A 25,696-nucleotide genomic window follows, 5' to 3' on the forward strand; every position below is an offset into this window, starting at 1 on the left:
TCTATACTAAGTTCAAAAGAATCACTCAGGCAATCTTTGCCTTGTGTAACCTTATCTCTAGAGGATGTGTAACATGAATATATTCACATATAACTTAGCACTGTAAACACTGAACTAAGATATGAATTACTGTCAGTGCAAATGCTCTGTAAGTACAGGTTAAGGCATGAGGCTCTGAAGGTGTGTGCGATATAGTCAGTTTTCTTGGTGCAGATCCATGAAACAACAACATTTTGTCCAGTATTTAGCTAATTTTGCTGGATGGATAAAAGTATTCTTCTGTGAACAATCATAAATGCTGTCAACGGTAATTCATTATCTTTGCACCTTTCATCATTGGGAATGAATGTAGTAAAAACATTGCAGTTACGGAAAAGACCTTCCCTCTGAAGACTGTCCTAGCACTGTCTGGTGGCCCCGAGTCCACCCTGGGTTCTGTGATCTGCCGGAAGGACACGTGAACTCACGGCTCGCCACTACCATTTATTACAACGAAAGGAAGGCAACATCAGCAAAGGAGAATAAGCATGGGGCCCAGTCCAGGTAAAACCAGGCACAGGCTTCCAAGAGTCCTCACCCCGTGGGGCCACTCAGGACAGGCCTGGTACCTCCAGCAGTGAGCTGTGACAGCGTGTGGTGCCACATGGCGTGTCGTCCACCAGGGCACTTGTTAGAGACTCACCAGCCATCGTGTTTATTGGGTCTGCTCACATAGGCCCCTCTGCCTCCTACCTGCCCAAATTCCAGACCCCCAGAAGGAAAGCAGGTGTTCAGCATAAAGCTTATTGTTTGTACAAACAGGTTAGGCACGGTGGATAACTCGTACCATTTAGGGGAAGTTTTATATTGGTGGAAGGAACTGTTGACCTGCCAAGTTCCCAGACACCAGCCAAGGGCCATCCTTGCCTGCAGGCCTTTCAACGGATAATAGTCCCAGGCTTTCTATTTTAATTCTTTTCTGCACAATAATTAATTTTTTAAAACTATGTTCCATCTCTATTTTTTAAATGTTTTTATTAGAGAAATTGTGGGTTTACAGAATAATCATGCATAGATACAGGATCCCATACACCGCCCCATCACCAACACCTTGCGCTAGTGAGAAACATTTGTTAAAATTGATGCTAGCGCTTTTTTGTAATTGTACTACTTTTTTAACAGTAGTTACCTTTGTTACAATTGATGAGAGATTATTAAAATAGTACTTTAAGCTATCATCCATCGTTTACATTAGGTTTATTTTTCCCATATACCACCCTATTATTAACACTTTTTATTAGTGTCATACATTTGTTATAATTCGTGAAAGAATATTCTTATAGTTGTCCTATTAACTATAGTCCATTGTCTACAATAGGGTTCATTGCATTGTAAAGTACCATGTTTTATCATTTAATTTTTATTCTAGTAACATGTACAACCTAAAATTTTCCCTTTTAACCACATCACCTACACAGTTCAGTGCTGTTAATTACTCACAGTAATGGGCTACCATCACCACCATCCATTGTCAAACCTTTACCATCATCCTAAATACAAAGTCTGTACAAATTAATCAACTCCCAATTCTCTAACCCAAATCTATCCCCTGATAACCTATATTCTAGATTCTAATTCTACAAGTTTGCTTATTATAATTACTTAATATCAGATCATACTATAGTTGTCCTTTTGTGTCTGGCTTATATCACTCGGCATGATGCCCTGAAGGTTCATCCATGTTGTTGCATGCATCAGGACTTCATTCCTTTTTATGGCTGAATAATATTCCATTGTATGTATATACCCCATTTTGTTTACCCATTCATCAGTTGATGGACACTTGGGTTGCTTCCATCTTTTGGCAATTGTGAATAATGCCACTACGAACATCTGCAAATATCTGTTCAGGTCCTTACTTTCAATTATCCTGGGTATATACCTAGTAGTGGGATTGCCGGATCATAAAGCAATTCTATACTTAGCTTCCTGAGGAACTGCCAAACTGTCTTCCACAGCAGCTGCACCATTTTACATTCCCACCAGCAATGAATGAGTGTTCCTATTGCTCCACATCCTCTCCAACACTTGTAGTTTTTTGTGTTTTTTTTTAATAGTAGCTATTTAGTAGGTGTGAAATGATATCTCATTGTGGTTTTGATTTGCATTTCCATAATAGCTAGTGATATTGAGCATCTTTTCATATGCTTTCTAGTCATTTATGTATTCTCTTTGAAGAAATGTCTATTCAAGTCTTTTGACCAGTTTGGGTTTTTTTGGTTTGTTTGTTTGTTTGTTTTATTTTTATTGAGATTGTTCAGATACCATACAACTATCCAAAAATCCAAAGTATACAATCAGCTGCCCACGGCACCACCATACAGCTGTGCATCCATCAACACAATTATTTTTTTTTCAATTTTTAGAACATTTTCACTACTCCAGAAAAGAAACAAAGACAAAAAAAAGGAAACTCACATCCTCCCATACTCCTAACCGTGCCCCACCTCCATTATTGATTCATAGTTTTGGTATAGTACATTTGTTACTGTTGATGAAAGAATGTTAAAATACTACTAATTGTAGTATATAGTTTGCATTAGGTATATATTTTTTCCCTATATGCTTCTCTATTATTAACCTCTAGTTATAGTGACATACATTTGTTCTAGTTCATGAGAGACATTTCTAATATTTGCATAGTTATTCACAGACATTGTCCACCACAAGATTCACTGTTTTATACATTCCCATCTTTTAACCTCCAGCTTTCCTTCTGGTGACATACGTGACTCTGAGCTTACCCTTCCCACCACATTCACACACCTTTCAGCACTGTTGTTATTCTTATTACATGCTACCATCACCCCTGTCCATTTCCAAATATTTAAGTTCACCCTAGTTGAACATTCTGCTCATAATAAGCAACCACTCCCCATTCTTTAGCCTCATTCTATATCCTGGTAACTTATATTTCATGTCTATGAGTTTACATATTATAATTAGTTCATATCAGTGAGACCCTGCAATATTTGCCTTTATGTATCTGTCTTATTTTACTCAGTATAGTGCCCTCAGGGTTTCTTCATCAACCCATTTCTTTTAAGATGGTTTTGTTCAAACACTATACATTCCGTCCTAAGTAAACAATCGTTGGTTCCCCGTATAGTCACATATTTTTGTATTGAGCATCATCGCCACTCTATATAAGAACATTTCTTCCACAAAGACAGAGGAAGAGTCAAAGAAGGCAGAGAGGCAAAAGTAAAAGGCAAGAGAAAGAGAGAAAAACAAACAAACAAACAACCAAAAATCTTGATAGCTAGAAGGTGATAAAAGGAAAGATAGCATTAACCTAAAGTAGAATAAAGAGTCAGACAACATCACCAATGCCTGGAGTCCCATAGCCTTCCCCTATTCCCCACCCCACCCCCCATGTGCAATTAGCTTTGGTATATTGCTTTTGTTACATTAAAGGAAGCATAATACAATGTTTCTGTTAATTCTAGCCTCTAGTTTGCATTGATTATATTTTCCCCCCAATCCTACCCTATTTTTAACACCTTGCAATGTTGATATTCATTTGTTCTACCTCATGTAAAAACATATTTGTACCTTTTATTACAATCGTTGAGCATCCTAGGTTTCCCTGAGTTACACAGTTCCAGTCTTTATTGTTCATCTTTTGTTCTGGTGTCCCACATGATCCCAGCCGTCCTCTTTCAACCATATTCACGGTCATCTTTTTCAGTGTACTTACGTTGCTGTGCCACTACCTCCCAAAATTGTTTTCCAAACCTCTCACTTCTGTCTTTTCCTTTCTGTCTGCAGTGCTTCCTTTAGTGTTTCCTGTAGAGCAGGTTTCTTGTTCACAAACTCTGTCATTGTCCATTTGTCAGAATATTTTAAGCTTTCCCTCATATCTGAAGGATAGTTTTACCGGATATAGGATTCTTGGTTGGTTGTTTTTCTCTTTCAGCATCTTAAATATATCACACCACTTCCTTCTTGCCTCCATGGTTTCTATTGAGAAATCCTCACATAGTCTTATCAAGCGTCCTTTGTATGTGATAGATCATTTCTCTCTTGCTGCTTTCAGGATTCTCTCTTTATCTTTGATGTTTGATCATCTGATTATTAAGTGTCTTGGCATAGGCCTATTCAGATCTATTCTGTTTGGGGTATACTGCGCTTCTTTGATCCGTAATTTTATGTCTTTCATAAGAGATGGGAAATTTTCATTGATTATTTTCTCCATTGTTTCTGCCTCTTTTCCCTTCTCTCCTCCTTCTGGGACACCAATGACATGTAAATTCTTGCATTTTGTTTTGTTTTTAAGTTCCCAGAAACGTTGCTTGTATTTTTCCATTCTTTTCTCTATCCGTTCTTTTTTGTGTAGGCTTTCAGTTGCCTTGTTCTCCAGTTGCTGAGTGTTTTCTTCTGCCTCTTGAGATCTGCTGTTGTATGTTTCCATTGTGTCTTTCATCTCTTGTGTTGTGCCTTTCATTTCCATAGATTCCGCCATTTGGTTTTTTGAACTTTCAGTTTCTACTTTATGTATGTCCTGTGTTTTCATTATACGGTTCAGCTCTTTCACCATATCTTCCCTAAACTTTTTGAATTCACTTATTACTTGTTTCAATTCCTGCATCACAGTTGAAGTGCAAGTTTGTTCCCCTGACCGGGCCATAACCTCATTTTTCTTGGTGTACGTTGTAGTTTTCTGTTGTCTAGGCATGGTTTCCTTGGTTACCCCAATCAGGCCTCCCCAGATCAGAATGGGCTAAGGTCCCAGAAGGAAGAAATATTCAGTATCCAGTTTCCCTGAGGGTGTGTCTTAGAAAATTGGTACACCCTCTGATGCCTCCAGTCACTGTGCTTTTCTGCCCAGCAGGTGGCGCCCGTTAGCCTATAATTCTTGACTGGTGTAAGGAGGTGTGGCTGTTTTTCCCCAAGTTCTGAATGAAAGGCAAGTAGTAGAGCTGGGCCCCTCCCCTTTCCTCTTAGAGAAGATAGATGCCCTAGGGGGAGGTCATTGCATTTCAGTAGTCTCTCTCTGCCTGTGCTATACCCTTGTCTGGGTCACAGAACTGGGAACTGAAAATGGGTGAGGCTTTCTCCACTGAGTCAAAAAAGGAACAGAGCTAGTCCGAGGTGACCCTCCTGCTCTCCAAGGTCAGTCGTTACCCAAAGCCTCTGTCTGCGTTTTGGGGATTTGTACCTTGTAGTGAGCAGTTCACACTCATTTATTAAAACCCCAGTTGGAGCTCAGCTGAGCTATATATGCTTGCTGGGAGAAAGCTTCTCTCTGGCACCATGAGGCTTTGTAGCTCCGGCTGTGGGGGAGGGGTCTCCCAATTTAGATCTGCAGTTTTTACTTACAGATTTTATGCTGTGATCTCGGGCATTCCTCCCAATTCAGTTTGGTGTATGAGTGGACGGTCACGTTTGTCCCCCTGCAGTTATTCCAGATTATTTACTAGTTGTTTCTGTTTTTTTTTTCAGTTGTTCCAGGGGGACTACTTAGCTTCTGTTCCTCTCTATGCCACCATCTTAGATCCTCCCTTTTGACTAGTTTTAAATTCTGTTGTTTTTCTTTTTATTGTTGAATTGTAGGATTTCTTTATACATTCTGGATATTCAACCCTTATTGGATATTGCGGGACACTGATTACGTGCTTCAACTTGGCGGGCCTGGGCTGGGGGACCGGATCCACCCCTGGGGAGGGTAGTGGGCACGGGCGACAGCGCCCTCTACAGCCCCCCGGGCCTGGGAAAGTGAGGCCGGAGGCAGGCCCCATTTCCTCACCCAAAATACACCACTGTTAGGGGAGGCTTGCCGGAGGGAACCGCCTTTTCCCCACCCCCTTATCTTGCCCGGACACTCCCCGTTGCCAGCGCAACTCCCATCACCACCGGTGCGCATACATTGTTGCCGGACACCGTTACGGGAGCAACTCTCGCCCCTTTTCAATCAACCTCCGCGCCCTCTCAGAACCAATCCAAGCCTTTAACCTCTACAGCTACCCCGCCCTCTAAACCGCCCGATATAAGCTTGTACTCTCCCCTAATAAACTCTCTTGGTTTTCTTCATCCTAAAAGAAACGTGTCCCGCCTGTTCCTTTCTCGCCGCCCTCCATACTTGCACGCCTCCCGCCGGGGACCTGGCCAAGTCCCCCGCCTCGCCCTCGCCTCCGGGAAAGAGCCCCCGCCGCCGGTACCCTCGGAGCAATCCTGAGAGCCTAGGATTTAGCAACTGGCCGCCACCCTCCCCTAGACGAGTCAACTGCTCCACGTCTGGAGCCGCCCCTCCCACGCCGCTCCGCGCCCGGGCCGTTCTTCCTTTCCCGCGTTAACCTAACTCTTACCCCCGACTACCTTTCGTCTTCTCTTCCTATATCCCCCCCATTCCTCCTAACACTCTTCCTCCAGTAGCTTTCCCTCTTCCCCTCCATTACTTTGCTGTGGTCCTTTGTGTCTTTGTTTCTTTGTTTCGCGCGGTGTGCCTCTTTGCGACCGCCCCCCCCAAACTGCTCTCGCTACTAGAGGCTCCTGCCTCCTATTCTCGCCGTTTCCTCGGTTTACCTCATTTTCTTTACTCAATAATCAACCCCCCTTTTTTTCTTTTCTCACTCCGCTATGGGTAATCGTCTATCTGCACACCAAGCACCCCAAGTTCGCGCTCTGGCGGATCTCCTAGACACACATCGCTGTAAAGTGTCTGTCCGGCAGCTGCAAGTATACTGGGACCTCCTGCTGCCTTTTAACCCATGGCTCACCACTTGCCATCTTTGGGACCCTGTTACTTATGATCGCCTTATTGATCGGGTCACCAACGCCATGGAACATGAGAGCAAGCGCTTCCCTCCCGGCTTGCTCCCCACCTTAATAACCATCCGCTCCTGCCTTCAAGGCTCCCTTCCCCCTGATCGAGGCCCCATTAAATCCAAGGAGGCCCTATCAACCCAGCCAACAGATTCAGACAGCGATACTAATGTAGACCGCGATTCGGACACAGAATCCTTAGTCGAGCAAATTAACAACGCGCTCGAAGTCACCCCCCAAAAACAAAGCAATACTAAACCTCGCCAAGATGGCGAACTTCCTCCTTCTTCTTCCATCGAGGGGAGGAAGTGCTCTAGTGATGACGTCAGCCCTAAGCTGGGCCGGAAACCGCATGCGCTTTACCCCGCCCTTTCACAGGGCGGAGCTAGTCCACCATCTTATGCCTTAGCCACTCCCACCGCGCCACCGTCTTGCGACGCTTGGGGCCTCCCACTTCCGCCTCCCCCTCCGGCGAGCTCCGCCTCGGAGCCGCTACTGGCAGCTGCCGCCGCTCCTCCCACCCTGCCGACTAACAACCCCTGGCTGCCTTCTACACCTCAAGGCAACCCTTGGGGCAACGCTCCCCCTACCCCCACTCCCGCGCCAAGCCCTCTGCAAGCGCGTCCTCCTTTCTCTCGTGCTTTTCGCTGCTTTCCTCTTAACCTTACCCCCACACCACAGAAACCGTATGACTGGTATCCCATTGACTCTGATACTATCAAGCAGCTTCGCAGGGCCGTCAAGGAAGACGGGTTAGGTAGCCCATACGCTTCCCAGTTACTACAGGATATCGCCATGAACTTTTGCCTCCCCCAAGACTGGGCCTCGCTTGCCCGTTCCATTCTTAACCCCGGCCAGTTTGTAGATTGGCGTGCTCACTTCCAGGCGGAAGCAGCTAAGCAAAGCGAGCAAGACGCAGCCACTGGAGTCTATCATCACCCCGAAGCCTACTTGGGCACGGGAGCGTTTATAAATGCATCCGCCTATATTAATGCGCCTGCCGCCTTTTGGCCTATCCTTCGGGGAATCGCCTTGCGAGCTTTTGCCAACTGTTCCGCCTGTCGGCCTACTAAATTCACCAAGCTCCTCCAGGAGCCAAATGAGCCTTTTGCCACCTTTGTCTCTAGGGTTGAGGAAACCTGCGCTCGAAAGGTTAATGATCCCCAGGCCCAACTGGCTCTCGCTCGAGAACTCATTCTCGAGGGAGCCAATCCCCCTTGCAAACAGGCTATTCTTCCCTTGCGGGAGAAGAACCTATGCGACTGGATACTCGCCTGCAGCGCCTTTGACCCAGCTGCCGCGTCCCTAGCCCAGGCCGTCTCTGGCGCTGTCACTGCCGCCTTAGCCGCCACCACCGGTTGTTTTAAGTGCGGGCAGAGCGGTCATTTTGCCCGGGAGTGCCCCAATGCAGAAGTCAACCGCCCGCCTTTCATGCAGCGTAATGGGCGCCCCCCTCCCACTCCTTGCCCACGCTGCCAGCGTGGCTATCACTGGGCGCGCGATTGCAAGAGCAGCCCCAGAGATCTTAGCAAGGATAGCTTAAAAAACCTCTGCTATCCCTGGTGCCCTGACGGCAGTCAGCGCCAAGGCACTGAGCAAGCTTTAAACTCCAAGCGGGGCAAGCCTCAGCCCCGCCCCTAAGAGGCAGCGTGCCGGCCGGTTCTAATAAAACTAATCACTTCACTGGCAGTAAAACGCTTCTCTGGACAGTCCCTATCACCCCAGAAAAGCCTACTCGTAAGTTAAGAATAGAGGGGCAATGGTACACGGGCACGCTCGATTCAGGGGCAGAGGTCTCTTGCATGCCCGCTCAGTATGCCACCATGTGCATGGTTCTCGATGGTCCCTCGGTAGTGGGAGCCACTGGTTGGAATCAAGCCCAATATTATATGTGCCCATCCTCAAATCCTGGAAAACAGTACTGCAATTCCCCCAACCAATACTACTGTGCATATTGGGGATGTGAAACATTAGCCACTCAGTGGGAGACTTACGCCACTGATCATTACCTAACTCTAAAATGGGCCCCCTTTAACTGCAAACCACCTCAAGAACCCATTAACTGGGGTATCTATGGAGGCCATCACCAGATTGCACCTACAGGTACCTGCTCACATTTAAATCTCAGTGTGCAGCTCCCCAATGATCCCTCCTGGTTACTCGGTCGAACCTGGGGCTTCAGAATTTATTTGAAAGGAGTCGACCCAGGTTCCCTTATTCTTGTAAAAAAGGAGGCTGTACAAAAAAACCCCTCTGCCATTGGTCCCAATAAAGTCATTAACCCCCTTTTTCCACAGCTCTCCAGCCGCACCTCAGCTCCAACCAGCCGCACCTCAGCTGCAAACGGTGCGTTGCCAACACCACCACCCCAACCTCGTCCGCCCCCCGCCCGTTACTCCTCTCCCCTCCTCAGCCTTATCCAAGCGGCCTTCACCTCAGTGAATTCCTCCAACCCCAATCTTACCTCCTCTTGTTGGCTTTGCCTCTCCACCTCCTCCCCCCTGTATGAGCCAGTTGCCTCCAACCTCTCCTTTTCAGAAAACACAGAGGACAGCCCCTCGGAATGCAATTGGAATACCTCTGCCGTCCCCCTAACCTTTCATTCAGTCTCCTTTACAGGAAAGTGCATCCGCCCTCGCTCAAGTAACTCTCCCAACCTCACAGCTTGCGCCGACTACTCATCTCCCAGCAGCTCTGCAAAATTTCTCATTCCTCATAACTCCTCCCAATGGCTTTGCTCCTCTACAGGGCTTACCCCCTGCCTTAACGTGCAAACCCTCAATACAACTAATGAAACTTGCCTCCTAATTGTCCTCATCCCTAGGGTCCTATACCACAGCGAGGAAGACTTCTTCCTCCGCCTGGAAACAACTGCAGCTTCTGCCCCACTGCAAAAGCGAGAGCCCATCACCGTCCTCACGATTGCCTCCCTCCTAGGTCTTGCAGGCGCTGGCACCGGAATCGCTGCATTAGCCAGTCAAGACTCCGCCCTAACTCACCTCCGGGCGGCTGTTGACGAGGACATTCGTCACCTACAAGACGCTATTTCCCATCTTAAAAATTCTGTCAATTCCCTCTCTGAGGTAGTGCTCCAAAACCGCCGAGGTCTCGACCTTCTCCTCCTCAAAGAAGGAGGCCTCTGCGCCGCCCTAGGAGAAGAGTGCTGTGTATATGCCAATTCCACAGGTCTCGCCGAGGACAGCCTAAAAAAGGTCCGAGAGGGACTGGAACAACGCAAAAAAGACCGTGAAGCCACCAGCTATTAGTCCCACATCTTTACCCCCCTCCTCCCATACCTCCTCCCTCTCCTCGGCCCCCTACTAATGATTATTCTAGCTCTCACCTTAGGACCCTGCATTATCCGCAGAATTGTCCAGCTTGTAAGGAAACAAACGGATGCTATTTTTACCTCGTTCGTGCAAGTCCAGTACCAGCGACTCGCCACCTCTGACGCTCCCTACTCCGAGATGACAACCAACCCTCCGCGACCTCACCGCCACCGGTCAACCCGCCGACCGCAAGGCCCTTCTCGATCGCCTGAACATCGCACCAACCTCGAGCTCCAGCTTCTCTGAACCTCCAACTTTAAACCCCCCACCCTCGTCCATCCCGCAAGCAGCAAGGCCCCTGTCGAGCGCCCGGGCGCCACACCAACGCCGAGCTCCAGCCTCGCTGAGCCACCGTCAAACCCCTTTTCCCCTCCCCGACCTCCCCCTTCCCTCATCCCTTAGCGGACCTCTCCGGTAAGCTTCTTCCTTTAATTAGAAAAGAAGGGGGAAATGCGGGACACTAATTACGTGCTTCAACTTGGCGGGCCTGGGCTGGGGGACCGGATCCACCCCTGGGGAGGGTAGTGGGCACGGGCGACAGCGCCCTCCACAGCCCCCCGGGCCTGGGAAAGTGAGGCCGGAGGCAGGCCCCATTTCCTCACCCAAAATACCAATGTTAGGGGAGGCTTGCCGGAGGGAACCGCCTTTTCCCCACCCCCTTATCTTGCCCGGACACTCCCCGTTGCCAGCGCAACTCCCATCACCACCGGTGCGCATACATTGTTGCCGGACACCGTTACGGGAGCAACTCTCGCCCCTTTTCAATCAACCTCCGCGCTCTCTCAGAACCAATCCAAGCCTTTAACCTCTACAGCTACCCCGCCCTCTAAACCGCCCGATATAAGCTTGTACTCTCCCCTAATAAACTCTCTTGGTTTTCTTCATCCTAAAAGAAACGTGTCCCGCCTGTTCCTTTCTCGCCGCCCTCCATACTTGCACGCCTCCCGCCGGGGACCTGGCCAAGTCCCCCGCCTCGCCCTCGCCTCCGGGAAAGAGCCCCCGCCGCCGGTACCCTCGGAGCAATCCTGAGAGCCTAGGATTTAGCAACCGGCCGCCACCCTCCCCCAGACGAGTCAACTGCGACCGCAGGATATATGGCTTCCAAATATTTTCTCCCATTGAGCAGGTTGTCTTTTCACTTTCATGCCAAAGTGGTTTGATGCGCAAAAGTTTCTAATTTTGAGGAGGCCCCATTTTTCTGTTTTTCTTCTGTTGCTTTTGCTTTGGGTATAAAATGTAAGAAACCATTACCTAACCCAAGATCCTGAAGATGCTTCCATACATTTTCTTCTAAGACTTTTACCATCCTAGTTTTTATATTTAGGTCTTTGATCTGTTTTGAGTTAATATTTATATATGGTGTGAGGTAGAGGTCCTTTTCATTCTTTTGCATATCGATATCTAGTTCCCCCAGCACCATTTGTTGATGAGACTATTCTATCCCAATTGAATGGACTTGGCAGCATTGTCAAAAACCAATTGGCCATAGGCATGAGGGTCTATTTCTGAATTCTCAATTAGATTCCATTGGTCACTATATGTATCCTTGTGCAAGTACTATGCCAATTTAAACACAGTGGCTTTATAATATGTTTTAAAGTCAGGATGTGAGAGTCCTCCAACTTCATTTTTTTCTTTTTCAAGATGGTTTTGGCTATTCTGAGAACTTATCCTTCCAAATAAATTTGATAATTGGCTTTTCCATTTCTTCAAAGTAGGCTGTTGGAATTTGGGTTGGGATTGCATTGAATCTGTAAATCACTTTGGGTGGAATTCACATCTTAAAGATATTTAGTCTTCCAGTCCATGAACATGGAATTTCCTTCCATATATTTTGATCTTTGATTTCTTTTAGGAATGTTTTGTAGTTTTCTGTGTACAAGTCCTTTACATCCTTGGTTTATTTATTTCTAGATATTTAATCCTGTAGTTACTGTTGTACATAGAATTTTTTTCTTGATTTCCTCCTGAAATTACTCATTACTATCGTATAAAAACACTATTGATTTTGCATGTTGATCATGTACCCCACTACCTTGCTGAGTTTGTTTATTAGCTCTAGTAGCTTTGTCATAGATTTTTCAGGGCTTTCTTTATATAGGATCATGTCATATGCAAATAGAGAGAGTTTTGCTTCTTCCTTTCCAATTTGGATACTTTTTATTTCTTTTTCTTCCATTATTGCTCTGGCTAGAGCTTCCAGTGCAACCTTGAATATAACAGTGGTGACAATGAGCATCCTTTTCTTGTTCCAGATCTTAGAGGGAAAGCTTTCAGTATTTCACCATTGAGTATATTAGCTATGGGCTTTTCATATATGCCCTTTATCATGCTGAGGAAGTTTCCTTCTATTCTTCTTTTCTAAGTGTTTTTATCAGGAAGGGGTGCTGGATTTTGTGAAATGACTTTTCTCCATCAATTGAGATGATCATATGATTTTTCCCCCTTAGTTTTGTTAGTGTAGTGTGTTACATTACTTGATTTTCTTATGTTGAACCACCCTTGCCTACCTAGGTGAAATACCACTTGATCATAGTGTGTAATTCTTTCAGTATGCTGTTGAATTCAATTTGCAAGTATTTTGTTGAGGATTTTTGCATCTATATGCATAAGAGAATTTAGTCTGTAATTTTCTTTTCTTGCAGTATCTTTATCTGGCTTTGGTATTAGGGTGATGTTGGCCTCATAGAACATGTTGAAGTGTGTTCCCTCCTCTTCAATTTTTTGGAAGCGTTTGAGCAGGATTGATCTTAATTATTCTTGTAATGATTGATAGAATTCACCTGTGAAGACATCGGGTCCTGTTCTTTTTTTTTAGTAGGAGGTTTTTGATGACTGATTCAATCTCTTTACTTGTAATTGGTTTGTTGAGATCTTTCATTTCTTCTAGAGTCAGTGTAGGTGTTCATGTATTTGTAGGAATTTGTCCCTTTCATCTAGGTTGTCTAATTTGTTGGTATACAATTGTACATAGTATCCTCTTACGATCCATTTTATTTCTGTGGGGCCAGCTGCCATGTACTCCTTCTCATTTCTGATTTTATTTCTTTGCGTCTTCTCTTTTTCTTTGTCAGTCTAGCTAAATGTTTGTCAATTTTACTGATCTTTTCAAAGAACCAGCTTTTTTTTTTGGTCAGTTCTCTCTGTTGCTTTTTTAATTCTCAATTTCATTTATTTATGCTCTAACTTTATTATTTCTTTCCTTCTGCTAGATTTGGGTTTAGCTCGCTCTTATTTTTCTAGTTCCTTCATGTGAGCAGTTTGGACTTTAATTTTAGCTCTTTCTACCTTTTTAATGTAAACATTTAGGGCTATAAATTTCCCTCTCAGCACTGCTTTCACTGCATCCCATAAGTTTTGATATGTTGTGTTCTTGTTTTCATTCATTTAAAGATATTTACTGATTTCCCTTGCAATTTCTTCTTTGACCCACTGATTGTTTAAGAGTGTGTTATATAACTTGCATGTATTTGTGTATTTTCCAGTTCTCTGCCCATTATTGTTTTCCAGCCTCCTTCCATTATTGTCAGATAATTCACAGAGTATAATTTCAATCTTTTTTTTTTTTTAATTTATGGAGACTTGTTTCTTGACCAAACATTTGGTCTATGCTGGAGAACAATTCATGTGTACTGCGGTGTTAATGGTCTGTATATGTCTCTTAGGTCTAGTTCATTTATCATATTATTCACATTCTCTGTTTCCTTACTGATCTTCTGTCTATATAGTCTGTCTGTTGATGAGAGTGGTATATTAAAGTCTCCAACTATTATTCTAGAGGTGTCTATTTCTCCTTTCAGTTTTGCCAGTGTTTGGCTCATGTATTTTGGGGCACCCTGTTTAGGTACATAAATATTTATAATTGTTATTTCTTCTTGTTGAATTGCCCCTTTTATTAATATACAGTGTCCTCCTTTGTCGCTTATAACAGCTTTTGACATAGTCTATTTTGTCTGTACTAGTATAGTAACCCCAGCTATTTTTTGGTTTCTGTTTGCATGAAATATCTTTTTCCAGGTTTTCACTTTCAACCTATTTGTGTCTCTTAGTGTTAAGATGAGTCTCTTAGAGTTGGCAACTTATAGTTGGTTCATGCTTTTTTATCCAATCTGCTAACCTGTGTCATTTGATTGGGGAGGTTAATCCATTAACTTCCAGTGTTATTACTATAAAGGCTGTACTTACTTCAGCAGTTTTGTCCTTTTGGTTTTAATATGTCACAGTGCTTTTGTCTCTCTTTTCCATTATTGCAGCTTCCTTTTCTGAATAGTTAATCTTTTGTGATATATCAGTTTTATCCCTTTCTCATTTCTGTTTCTATATATTTTTAAAATGCTTTCTTCGTGATTACCCTGGGGTTTGTTTTATACAACCTGTGTCTATAACCTACTAATTTAAAAAGATACAAACTTAGCTTCAATAGCATATGGGTTCTCTGCACCCATATCCCTCCATTTCTTCTCTGTATATTGTTTTTTTCCCCCATTACCCTTTATATTTTGTGTGACCATTATCAGGAAATGTTATTTTTTTTCCTTTTCAGTTGTATTCTGACTCTTATAGGAATTATTTCTTTATTTAAATTTTTTGTGAAATATAGTATATATTCAGAAAACTGATAACATTCAAAGTACAGTTTAACAAGTAGTTATAATGCAAGTTTCAAAGTATGGTATGGGTTGCGGTTCCACATTTTCAGTTATTTCTTTCTAGCTGTTCTAATACACTAGAAACTAAAAAAAAAAAAAAACAAAACATAACAAAACAAAAAACCCATAGAATGATTCAGTAGTCATAATCCTTTGTTAAATCCTGTCTAGTCTGTTGCTACCCCTCCCTCTCCTTTGACCACTTTCTCAGTCTTCAGGGATATCTGGGCAATGGCCAGTGTAAGTTCTTACTGGAAAGGGGTGTCAGCATTAAAGGGAAGGGGATGCAGCTGGTTGATGTTCTTGAAGAGACTGGCGCCTCTGAGGTTTGAGGCTTATCTGGTGTAGGAAGAATCTGGAGGTTTTAAGATTCTGAAAAATAAACTTAGTGAATGAAACTTCTATAGAGTCTCAGATAGATACCTGGGTATTCTTTAGGATTTTCGGGAATACTGTTGGTTTGTGCTTGGCATGCTGTGGCAATTTGTAATATCTAGCTGAAGACTGCATGAAAGTAACCTCCAGGATAGCCTCTCAACTGTATTTGAAATCTCTTAGCCACTGAAATCTTATTTTATTACCTTTCTTTCCCCCATTTTGGTCAAGAAGGCATTCTCAATCCCACAATGCCAGGGCCAGGCTCATACCTGGGAGCCATGTCCCACATCAGCAGGGAGACTCACACCCCTGGGAGTCGTGTGCCATGTAGGGGGGGAGGGCAGTGAGTTTATTTGCAGAGTTTGGCTTAGAGAGTGAGGCCACATCTGAGCAACAAAGAGTTCCTCTGGGGGTGACTCGTAGGTATAATTATAAGTAAGCTTAGTTTTACCATTGCTGAAATAAGTTTCATAAGGGCAAGCCTCAAGATTGAGGGATTAGCTTATTAAATTGGGAGTCCCTAGTTTCACATAGCATGTATTCTATCCAAAATAAACAATCAGTGCCTCACATTATCCTCACTTAGTTGTAGAATCATCATCACTCTTGATTTTAAACGATTATCATAACCCAAAACACCCTCCTAATTATTTGCTTATCACCCTCCCAATTATTTACCCCTAGTATTTGTGTGGCACTAGTAAGGTATTCCTATTAAATATAGTCCACAATACGTAATAGATAGTTTTTCCCATATACCACTCTGTTGTTAACTCTTCGTACAAGTGTCATACCTGTGAAGTAGATTATGCAAGAACTAACTTATATTTGTTGTCCTAATCTGTGATATACATGACTTCAAACAACACCTTTCAATAGTGTTTGCCTTCAGTTTAGCTCTGATACTTATTATCCCATTAACGGGCTGTCATCACCCCTGTCCATTCCCGTACCTTTAAATTCAACCTCGTTAACCAGTCTGTGCGTATTATGTAACCACTCCCCCTTCTCTAGTTCTGGCTATCTCTAGGTCCCCTATATTCAACATATGAAGACACTGATTTTACATTATTCAGGGGTTCATATTAGTGAAATCATACAATATCTCTCCTTTTGTGTCTGGCTTATTTCACTCATCATTATGTCCCCAAATTTCATACATGTTGTCATATGTTTCTGGACCTCGTTACTTCTCACTGCTGCATAGTATTCCATTATATGTATATACTACATTTTGTTTATCTACTCTTCTGTTTGAAGGACACTTGGTTTGTTTCCACCTTTTGGCAATTGTGAATAATGCTGCTATGGACATTGGTGTGCAAATGTCTGTTCATGTCACTGCTTTCAGATCTTCTGGGTATACATATCAAGTAGCAGAATTGCCAGGTCATAGGGTACCTTGATATTTAGTTTTCTGAGGAATCACCAAATTGTCTTCCACAGCAGCTATACCAGCAGTGGATAAGAGATCCAATCTCTCCACATTGTATCCAGCATTTGTAGTTTCCTGTTTGTTTAATGGTAGCCATTCTTCCAGGTATGAAATGATATCTCATTGTGATTTTCATATGCATTTCCATAAAAGCTAACGAAGATGAACATTTTTATGTGCTTTTTAGCCATTTGAATTTCCTCTTCAGAAAAATGTCTTTTCATATCTTTTTCCCATTTTATAATTGTGTTGTTTGTACTTCTGTCATTGAGTTGTAGGATTTCTTTATATATGCTGGATATCAGTTCCTTATCAGATATATGGTTTCCAAATATTTCCCCCCATTGAGTTGGCTGCCTCTTCACCTTTTTGACAAAATCCTTTGAGACACAGAAGCATTTGATTTTGAGAGGTTCCCATTTATCTATTTTTTTTCTATCATTGTTTGTGCTTTGGATGTAAGCTCTAAGAAGCTACCTCTGATTACTAGGTCTTGAAGATGTTTGCGTATATTATTTTCTAGGTGTTTTATGCTACCGGCTCCTATATTTAGGTCTTTGATCCACTTTGAGTTAATTTTTGTACAACTTTTGAGGTAGCGGTCCTCTTTTATTGTTCTGGATATGGATATCCAGTTCTCCCAGACCATTTGTTGAAGAGACTACTCTGTTCCAGTACAGTGGATTTGGGGGCCTTGTCAAAAATCAATAAACTGTAGATCTGGAGGTCTATTTCTGAACTCTTAATTCAATTCCATTGATCAATATGTCTAACTTTCCACCAGTACCATGCTGTTTTGATCATTGTGGCTTTATAGTAGTCTTTAAGGAAGTGTAAGTCTTCTAGCTTCATTCTTCTTTTTTAGGACATTTTTGGCAATTTGAGGCCCCTTGCCCTTCCAAATAAATTTGTTGACTAACTTTTCCAAGTCTGCAAAGCAGGTTGTTGGAATTTTTATTGGAATTGCATTGAATCTGTAGATCAGTTTGGGTGGAATTGACATCTTAATGATGTTTAGCCTGTAGAGGACTTTTATATTCTTGGTTAAGTTTATTCCTAGATACTTGATTCATTTAGTTGCTATTGTGAATGGAAATTGTTTCTTGATTGCCTCTTGAGTTAGGTTATTACTAGTGAATAGAAACATCACTAATTTCTGCATATTAATCTTCTGTCCTGTCACTTTGCTGAATTTATTAGCTCAAGTAGCCTTGTTGCTGATTTCTCAGGATTTCCCAAATATAGGATCATGTCATCTGCAAATAGTGAAAGTTTTTCTTCTTCCTTTCCAATTTTGATGCCTTTTATTTCTTTTTCTTGCCTAATTGCTCTGGCTAGATCTTCTAGCACAATGTTGAATAATAGTGGTGACAGTCGGCATCCCTGTCTCATTCCCAATCTTAATGGGGAGGCTTTCTGTCCTGCACTGTTGAGTACTGTGTTGGCTGTGGGCCCTTCATATATGCCCTTTATCATATTGAGGAAGTTTCTTTTGATACCTACCTTTTGAAGTGCTTTTATCAAAAACAGGATGCTGAATTATGACAAATGCTTTTTCAGCCTCTATTGAGATGATCATATGACTTTTCCCTTTCGATTTCTTAATATGTGGTATTACATTGGTTCATTTTCTTATACTGAACCATGTTTGTATGCCTAAAATGAAACCCACTTGGTCATGGTGTATAATTCTTTTAATGTGCCTTTGGATTCGATTTGTAAGTATTTAGTTGAGAATTTTTGCCTCTATATTCATTAGGGAGATTGGCCTGCAGTTTTCCTTTTTGTAGTATCCTTATCTGGTTTTGGTATTAGAGTGATGTTAGCTTCATAAAATGAGTTAGGTAGTGTTCCTTTTTCTGCTATTTTCTTAGTTTGAATAGGAATGGTGTCAGTTCCTTTTGGAATGTTTGGTAAAATTCCCCATGAAGCCATCTGGTCTGGGCTTTTCTTTGTAGGAACATTTTTGATGACTCATTGGATCTCTTTACTTTTGATTGGTTTGTTGATGTTTTCTCTTTCTTCTTGAGTCAGTCTAGGATGTTAATTTTTTACAGGAAGTTGTCCATTTCCTCTAAGTTGTCCAGTTGTTGGCATACAACTGTATGTTCATACTATTCTATTATGATTTTTTCAAATTTCTTCAGGATCCATAGGAATGACCCCGCCCCCCAATTCTGCTTTTGTTTGGATCTTCTCTCGTGTGTTTGTTTGTGTATGTATTTTTTTTTTAGATTGTTCACATACCATACAACTATCCAGAGATCGAAAGTGCACAATCAATTGCCAATGGTACCATCATACGGCTGTGCATCCATCAACACAATTTTTTTTCAATTTATAGAACATTTTCATTACTCCAGAAAAGAAATAAAGACAAAAAAAGGAAATTCAAATCTTCCCATACCCCTAACCACGCCCCCCTCCATTATTGACTGTAGTATTGGTATAGTACATTTCTTACTGTGGATGAAAGAATGTTAAAATACTACTAACTGTAGTATATAGTTTGCAATAGCTATATGTTTTTCCCTATATGCCTCTCTGTTATTAATTTCTAGTTATAGTGTCATACATTTGTTCTAGTTCGTGAGAGATTTCTAATATTTGTATACTTATTCATGGACATTGTCCACCATAAGATTCACTGTTTTATACATTCACATCTTTTAACCTCCAACTTTCCTTCTGGTGACATACATGACTCTCAGCTGCCCCTTTCCACCACCTTCACACACCTTTCAGCACTGTTAGTTATTCTCACAACATGTTACCATCACCCCTGTCCATTTCCAAACATTTAAGTTCACCCTAGTTAAATATTGTGCTCATACTAAGAAACCGCTCCCTATTCTTTACCCTCATTGTATATCCTGGTAACTTATATTTCATGTCTATGAGTTTACATATTATAATTAGTTCATATCAGTGAGACCCTGCAATATTTGCCTTTACATGTGTGTCTCATTTCACTCAATATAGTACCCTCAAGGTTTCTTCAGCAACCCATTTCTTTTAAGATGGTTTTGTTCACACACCATACATTCCATCCTAAGTAAACAATCGTTGATTCCCTGTATAGTCACGTATTTATGTATTCAGCACCATCACCATTATCTATATAAGGACATCTCCATTTCTTCCACAAAGAAGGAGGAAGAATCAAAGAAGGCAGAGAGACAGAAGAAAAAGAAAAGAAAGAGAGAAAACAAAACAAAACAAAACAAAACTTGACTTCCCAGAGTTACACAGTCCCAGTCTTTATCCTTCATCTTTTGTTGTGGTGTCCCACATGGTCCCAACCTTCCTCTTTCAACCATAATCACAGTCATCTTTGTTCAGTGTACTTACTTTGCTGTGCTACTATCTCCCAAAATTGTTTTCCAAACCTCTCCCTCCTGTCTTTTCCTTTCTGTCTGCACTGTTTCCTTTAGTGTTTCCTGTAGAGCAGGTATCTTGTTCACAAACTCTGTCATTGTCCGTTTGTCAGAATATTTTAAGCTCTCCCTCATATTGGAAGGACAATTTTGCTGGATATAAGATTCTTGGTGGCTTTTCTCTTTCAGTATCTTAAATGTATCACACCACTTCCTTCTTGCTTCCATGATTTCTATTGAGAAATCCACACATAGTCTTATCAAGCTTCCTTTGTATGTGATGTATCACTTTTCTCTTGCTGCTTTCAGGATTCTCTCTTTATCTTGTAAATCTGATTATTGAGTGTCTTGGCATAGGCCTATTCAGATATATTCTGTTTGGGGTACGCTGTGCTTCTTGGATCCGTAATTTTATGTCTTTCATAAGAGTTGGGAAATTTTCATTGATTATTTCCTCTATTATTGCTTCTGCCCCTTTTCCCTTCTCTTCTCCTTCTGGGACACCAATGACACGTACATTCTTGCTTTTCATTTTGTCCTTACATTCCTGGAGATGTTGCTCATATTTTTCCATTCTTTTCTCTATCTGTTCTTTTGTGTGTAGGCTTTCAGGTGCCTTGTTCTCCAGTTGCTTAGTGTTTTCTTCTGCCTCTGGAGATCTGCTGTTGTATGTTTCCAGTGTGTCTTTCATCTCTTGTGTTGTGCCTTTCATTTCCATAGATTCGGCCAGTTGGTTTTTCAAACTTTCAATTTCTACCTGATGTACACCCAGTGTTTCCATTATACGGTTCGTCTCTTTCACCATATCTTCCCTAAACTTCTTGAATTGACTTATTATTAGTTGTTTCAATTCCTGTATCTCAGTTGAAGTGTAAGTTTGTTCCTTTGACTGGGCCATAACTTCGTTTTTCTTGCTGTAGGTTGTAGTTTTCTGTTGTCTAGGCATGGTTTCCTTTGCTACCCTAATCATGTTTTCCCAGACCAGAACGGGCTCAGGTCCCAGAAGGAAGAAATATTCAGTATCCGGTTTCCCTGAGGGTGTGTCTTAGAAGATTGGCACACCCTGTGAGGCCTTGGGTCACTGTGCTTTTCTGCCCAGCAGGTGGCACCTGTCAGCCTGTAACTCCAGACTGGTGTAAAGAGGTGTGGCCTGTGGCTGTTTTCCCCCAGGCTCTGGGGTCTGGTTCTGAATGGAAGGCAGGTAGTAGAGCTGGGCCCCACCCCTTTCCTCTTAGGGAAGATAACACCCCTAGGTAGAGGTCATTAGCATTTGAATAGACTCTGCCTGTGCTGTCTCCACCCTTGTCGGGGTCAGAGCTCTGGGAACTGAAAATGGCTGAGGCTTTCTCCACTGAGCCAAAACAGGAACAGAAAGCCCCCTTCAGAGCCAGTCTGTGGCCACCCTTTGGCTCTCCAAGATCAGTCGTCACCCAAAGCCTCTGTCTGCTTTCTGGGGATTTGTAGCTCATAGCTAGCAGTCCATGCTTGTTAATTAAAACCCCAGTTGGAGCTCAGCTGAGCTATATTCACTTGTTGGGAGAGAGCGTCTCTCTAGGACTACAAGGCTTTGCAGCTCGGGCTGTGGAGGGAGGGGGCTCCCGGCTTGGGTCCTCAGTTTTTACTTACAAATTTTATGCTGTGATCTCAGGCATTCCTCCCAATTCAGGTTGGTGTATGATGAGTGGATAGTCACGTTTGTCCCCCTACAGTTATTCTGGATTATTTAATAGTTGTTCCTGGTTGTTTTTTATTCGTTCCAGGGGGACTAACTGGCTTCCACTCCTCACTATGCTGCCATCCTCTGTCACTTTTAAAGGACAGCTTTGCTGGTTAAAGAATGCTTGGCTGTGAATTTTTCTCTTTCAGAATCTTAAATATTTCATACCACTGCCTTCTCACCTCTGTGGTGCCCCTTGAGTAATCAGTACTTAGTCTTACGTAGTTTCCCTTGTATGTGGTTAATCATTCTCTCTTGCTGCTTTCAGGACTTTCTCCTTCTCTTCAGCATTTGACAAGCTGATTAGTATGTGTCTCCAATTGAGTCTATTTGGATTCATTCTTTTTGGAATTTGTTGGGCTTCTTTGATTTGCATATATATGTCTTTTTTTAAGGATTGGGAAATGTTCTCCAAATCTCCTCAAATACTCTTCCTAGCCTTTTCTCTACTCCTTCTGGGGCACCAGTGATTCTTATATTTCTGTGCTTCATGTTGTCCATCATTTCCCTGAGATCCATTGCATATTTTTCGATCTTTATCGCCATTTGTTCTTTTGTGTATTCGCACCCAATTCCCATCCTATAGTTCACTTATTCTTTCATCTTCCTCTTCAGATCTGCTGTTGTGTGTCTCAAATATATTTTTAAATTGATCTACAGTATCTTTTATTTCCATAAGATCTGCTGTTTTCCTATTTACTCTTTCAAATTATGCTCTTCTAGTTTCTTCTTGATGTTCTTGATGTCTTTAGCCAACACACTGAGGTTGTTTTGGGGATTTGTATGAACTTAATTAGTTGTTCGAAGTTATGTGTCTCTTCCAGCTTTTTAATTTGGTCATTTGGCTTGTCCATATCTTCTTGGCGCTTCATTTGCCTTGTGATTTTCTTTTGATTTCTTGGCATTTGCTTATCTTGATAAGATTATTTTGGGAAATGCAAGTCTGTTTGGACATCTGCATAAAATTTGGCAGAACTGAAATTTGCCAGAGTGCACTTTCCCTGTCTTGCAAGGAGATGGCGCTCTTAGGTCACTTCTTCCCCTCAAGCCCACCTTTCCCCAACTGTGCCTGCTTGCTGGGCAGGGTCCAAACCAGCTGGAAATCCAATCAGTGCATCACAGTGGACTGCCAGCCACGGGGTGGGTGTTGGGGCATGTGCAGCTCAGCAGGGACTTCACTTAAGGGCACAGTGGATCTGGGGGGCTGTGAATTTCACCTTCCTAGCCCTCAGTCAGCTCAGAAGTGCCCTGCTTTTAGTCAGCCCATAAGGTCCCTACTTGCCATGTGTCTGTGGGCCTCTCACATATGGGAGGAGCTCCTTCCTAGTGCTTCCATTGGTACTGTCCCTTGTCCTCGCTTCTCCACCCATGCACACTGTGCCCACATTGAAGGAAGGAGACAGGCAGCAGAACACAGACTGTCTCTCTCACCTGCTGATTGTCAGATCAGCTCTGCTCAGCTCTGCAGCCCGTCTTCTAAGGGGAGGGTCCCCCAGTCCTCCCCAGAGCCTGGCCCCCAGAGCAGCCCTCCTCAGGCTGAGGGGGAGGCACTGCACACCGCTGCAGGGTTTCTGTGTGTGGCCAACACGGGTCCAGTGGTTCCCGAGTTCCCTCACAGGAGATCCCGGCTGCAGGACTGAGAAGGGTTACTCCCCAGCTGGTTGCAGAGATGGGAGGGTGGGAGTGCAGCGCTCTGCCCTCTCCCACTCCACCCTTCACATAGCTGCCTGCCCTGGCGGCAGTCATGATTGAATAAACTCACCCCACCCTTTCAGTTGCAATTTCTCCGCTTTTTCATCGAGGTCCTCTCCATATGTTATAGAGGTCCTTCCCTGGCCGCTCATATCCAGGACTTGCTGTCCCGGTTGTTTTCTGCCTTTTCTCTGGTTACTCCATGGGCGAGAAGTTTGCATTGCCTCTCCTGTCCTGCCATCTTCCTGGAAGTCCTCTTACAGGAACTAAAGAATAGGGTTATATATTGAGGATACAGTACTGTTGGTTTTTGCATTTACCCTTTTAGTTACCTTTACTGAAGATCTTCACTCCACATTTCTCCAAGCCACTCTCCCTTGTCTTTTCCTTTCAAAATCAGAACTCCCTTTAGTAATTGTTGTAGGGTGGGTCTCTTATGGACCAACTCTCTCATTGCTGTTTAACTGTGAATATTTTAATCTCTCCCTCATATTGGAAGAACAGTTTTCTGGATGAAGAATTTGGGGCTGTCAGTTTTTCTCTTTCAGTACCTTAAATATGTCATACCACTGCCTTCTTGACTTCATGCTTTCTGATGAGAAATCAGCACTTATTCTTACTGAGGTTCCCTTGTATGTGATGAATAGCTCTTTTCTTGCTGCTTTAAGAATTCTCTCTTTATCTTTTGCATTTGAGATTCTGATTATCTTGGAGGAGGTCTGTTAGGATTTATTCTCTTTGGAGTGTGTTGTGCTTCTTAGACATGTATATTTACATATTTCATAAGAGTTGGAAAATTTTCAGCAAAAATTTTATTTATTTCCTCAAATATTCTTTTTGCCCCCTTTCCCTTTTCTTCTTCTTCTTGGACACCCATGACACATAGATTTGTACACTTTTGCCATCACTCAAAACCCTGAGACACTGCTCAATTTTTTTCTGTTCTTTTCTCCATCTGTTCTTCTGCCTGTATGATTTTGATTGCGCTGTCTTCTAGCTCACTGATTCATTCTTCTACCTATAGAAATCTGCTGTGGCATGGCTCTAGTGTATTTTTAATCTCCATTATTGTGCTTTTCATTCCCATAATTTCTATTATGTTTCTCTTGATATTTTCAAATTGTTTTTTGCTCACACATTGTCTTCCTAATATCCTGTGTCTCTTTTTTGCCTGTTTTTCTTCATCTCCTTGAATCGATTTAGGAGATTTTTTTGAACTTCTTCAATTAATTGTTCCAAACTCTGCGTCTCCTCTGAAGTTTAATTTGTTCACTTGACTGAGGCATATTTAACTGTTTCTTAATATGACTTGTAATTTTTTGCTGATGTTTAGGCTTCTGATTATCTTGATAAGTTAACTCTGAAGGTTAGTTTCTCCCTCTTGTCTAGGGTTGTACTTTTTATTGGCTTTGTGCTGAGGCTCTTTTTTGACCCTTGGTCTAATTGTTCTAGACCTTTAGAATAGCCTGTGTTTAACTGATCAGATTTTCTCAGCTCTTCTTCCTCTGATTCTTACCCTGGGTTTGTGGTACTATTTTTAAGATTACACTTTTTGTGTAATTGTTTCACCTCCAGGAGAAAACTTCCTTTCCTCTCTTCTTTCTCTGGGAATCTTGATCTGTTCTGTGAAGGACAGTGGGTTGTGGAAACTGAATGAAATATATAGTTCTCCGTATTTGGCATATGGCATTTTTCTTTTTCAAAATTTTATTATGGTAATGTATAATATATAAATAATAAAATTAAAATCATATAAATTTATGTATATATATAATTTGTCACTTTAACCATTTTGAGCATACGATTCAGTGGCATTAATTATATTTACAATGTTGTGCATATAACATTTTTATTGTGTAAAATGGTGACTGAAAAATCATGATTAATACATATTATTTCAGGGGAAGATATAATCCAGTTAATCAGAAGACAATGAATGTCAGGAAAGGACCAGTGAAAAAGATTACAAGAACAAACCATCTTCCAAAACTCACTCCATGATTCCAGAACTGGATGGATTTCTAATTTCTTTTTTCATCTCTAATATTCAGTTTGTAAAGTTAATGTTCAACACATTTTGGGAGGAATGAAATAGATAAGAAAGAGTTACCGAACTTTGATTTAGCTCCTCTTCCAGAAGTTCCTTCCTTTGTCTGGATGAAAGTAATTTTCTCATGTGACTCTAAAATAGCTAGTAGCAGGGCTCATGATTTTTTTTACCTATGGTAGGAAACAGGAAGGTTGGCCTCATTACACATGCATTTAAAAGTATATCCATCATCTGCTCTTGCAGTAACATTGCTATTACATTTGGA

The 25,696-nt window shown here is 42.3% G+C and overlaps 1 protein-coding gene across 3 annotated transcripts in view; it reads left to right on the plus strand.

Moving 5' to 3' along the window:
* The window catches only part of CCDC169 (coiled-coil domain containing 169), a 98,250-nt gene that overhangs the window by 64,876 nt on the left and 7,678 nt on the right, over positions 1-25,696 (plus strand). Inside the window, exon 8 of one of the 3 annotated variants that reach the window (XM_037800476.1) lies at positions 25,283-25,382. The exons of the other annotated variants lie outside the window; for them this stretch is intronic. Coding sequence (XP_037656404.1) covers positions 25,283-25,382 — 100 coding nt within the window. Of the gene's footprint in view, positions 1-25,282; positions 25,383-25,696 lie in introns of those variants that run through there. 3 annotated transcript variants of the gene reach the window in all.

The sequence above is a fragment of the Choloepus didactylus genome, chromosome 12 (assembly GCF_015220235.1).
Source record: "Choloepus didactylus isolate mChoDid1 chromosome 12, mChoDid1.pri, whole genome shotgun sequence".
In the NCBI taxonomy this organism is placed as follows: Eukaryota; Metazoa; Chordata; class Mammalia; order Pilosa; family Megalonychidae; genus Choloepus; species Choloepus didactylus.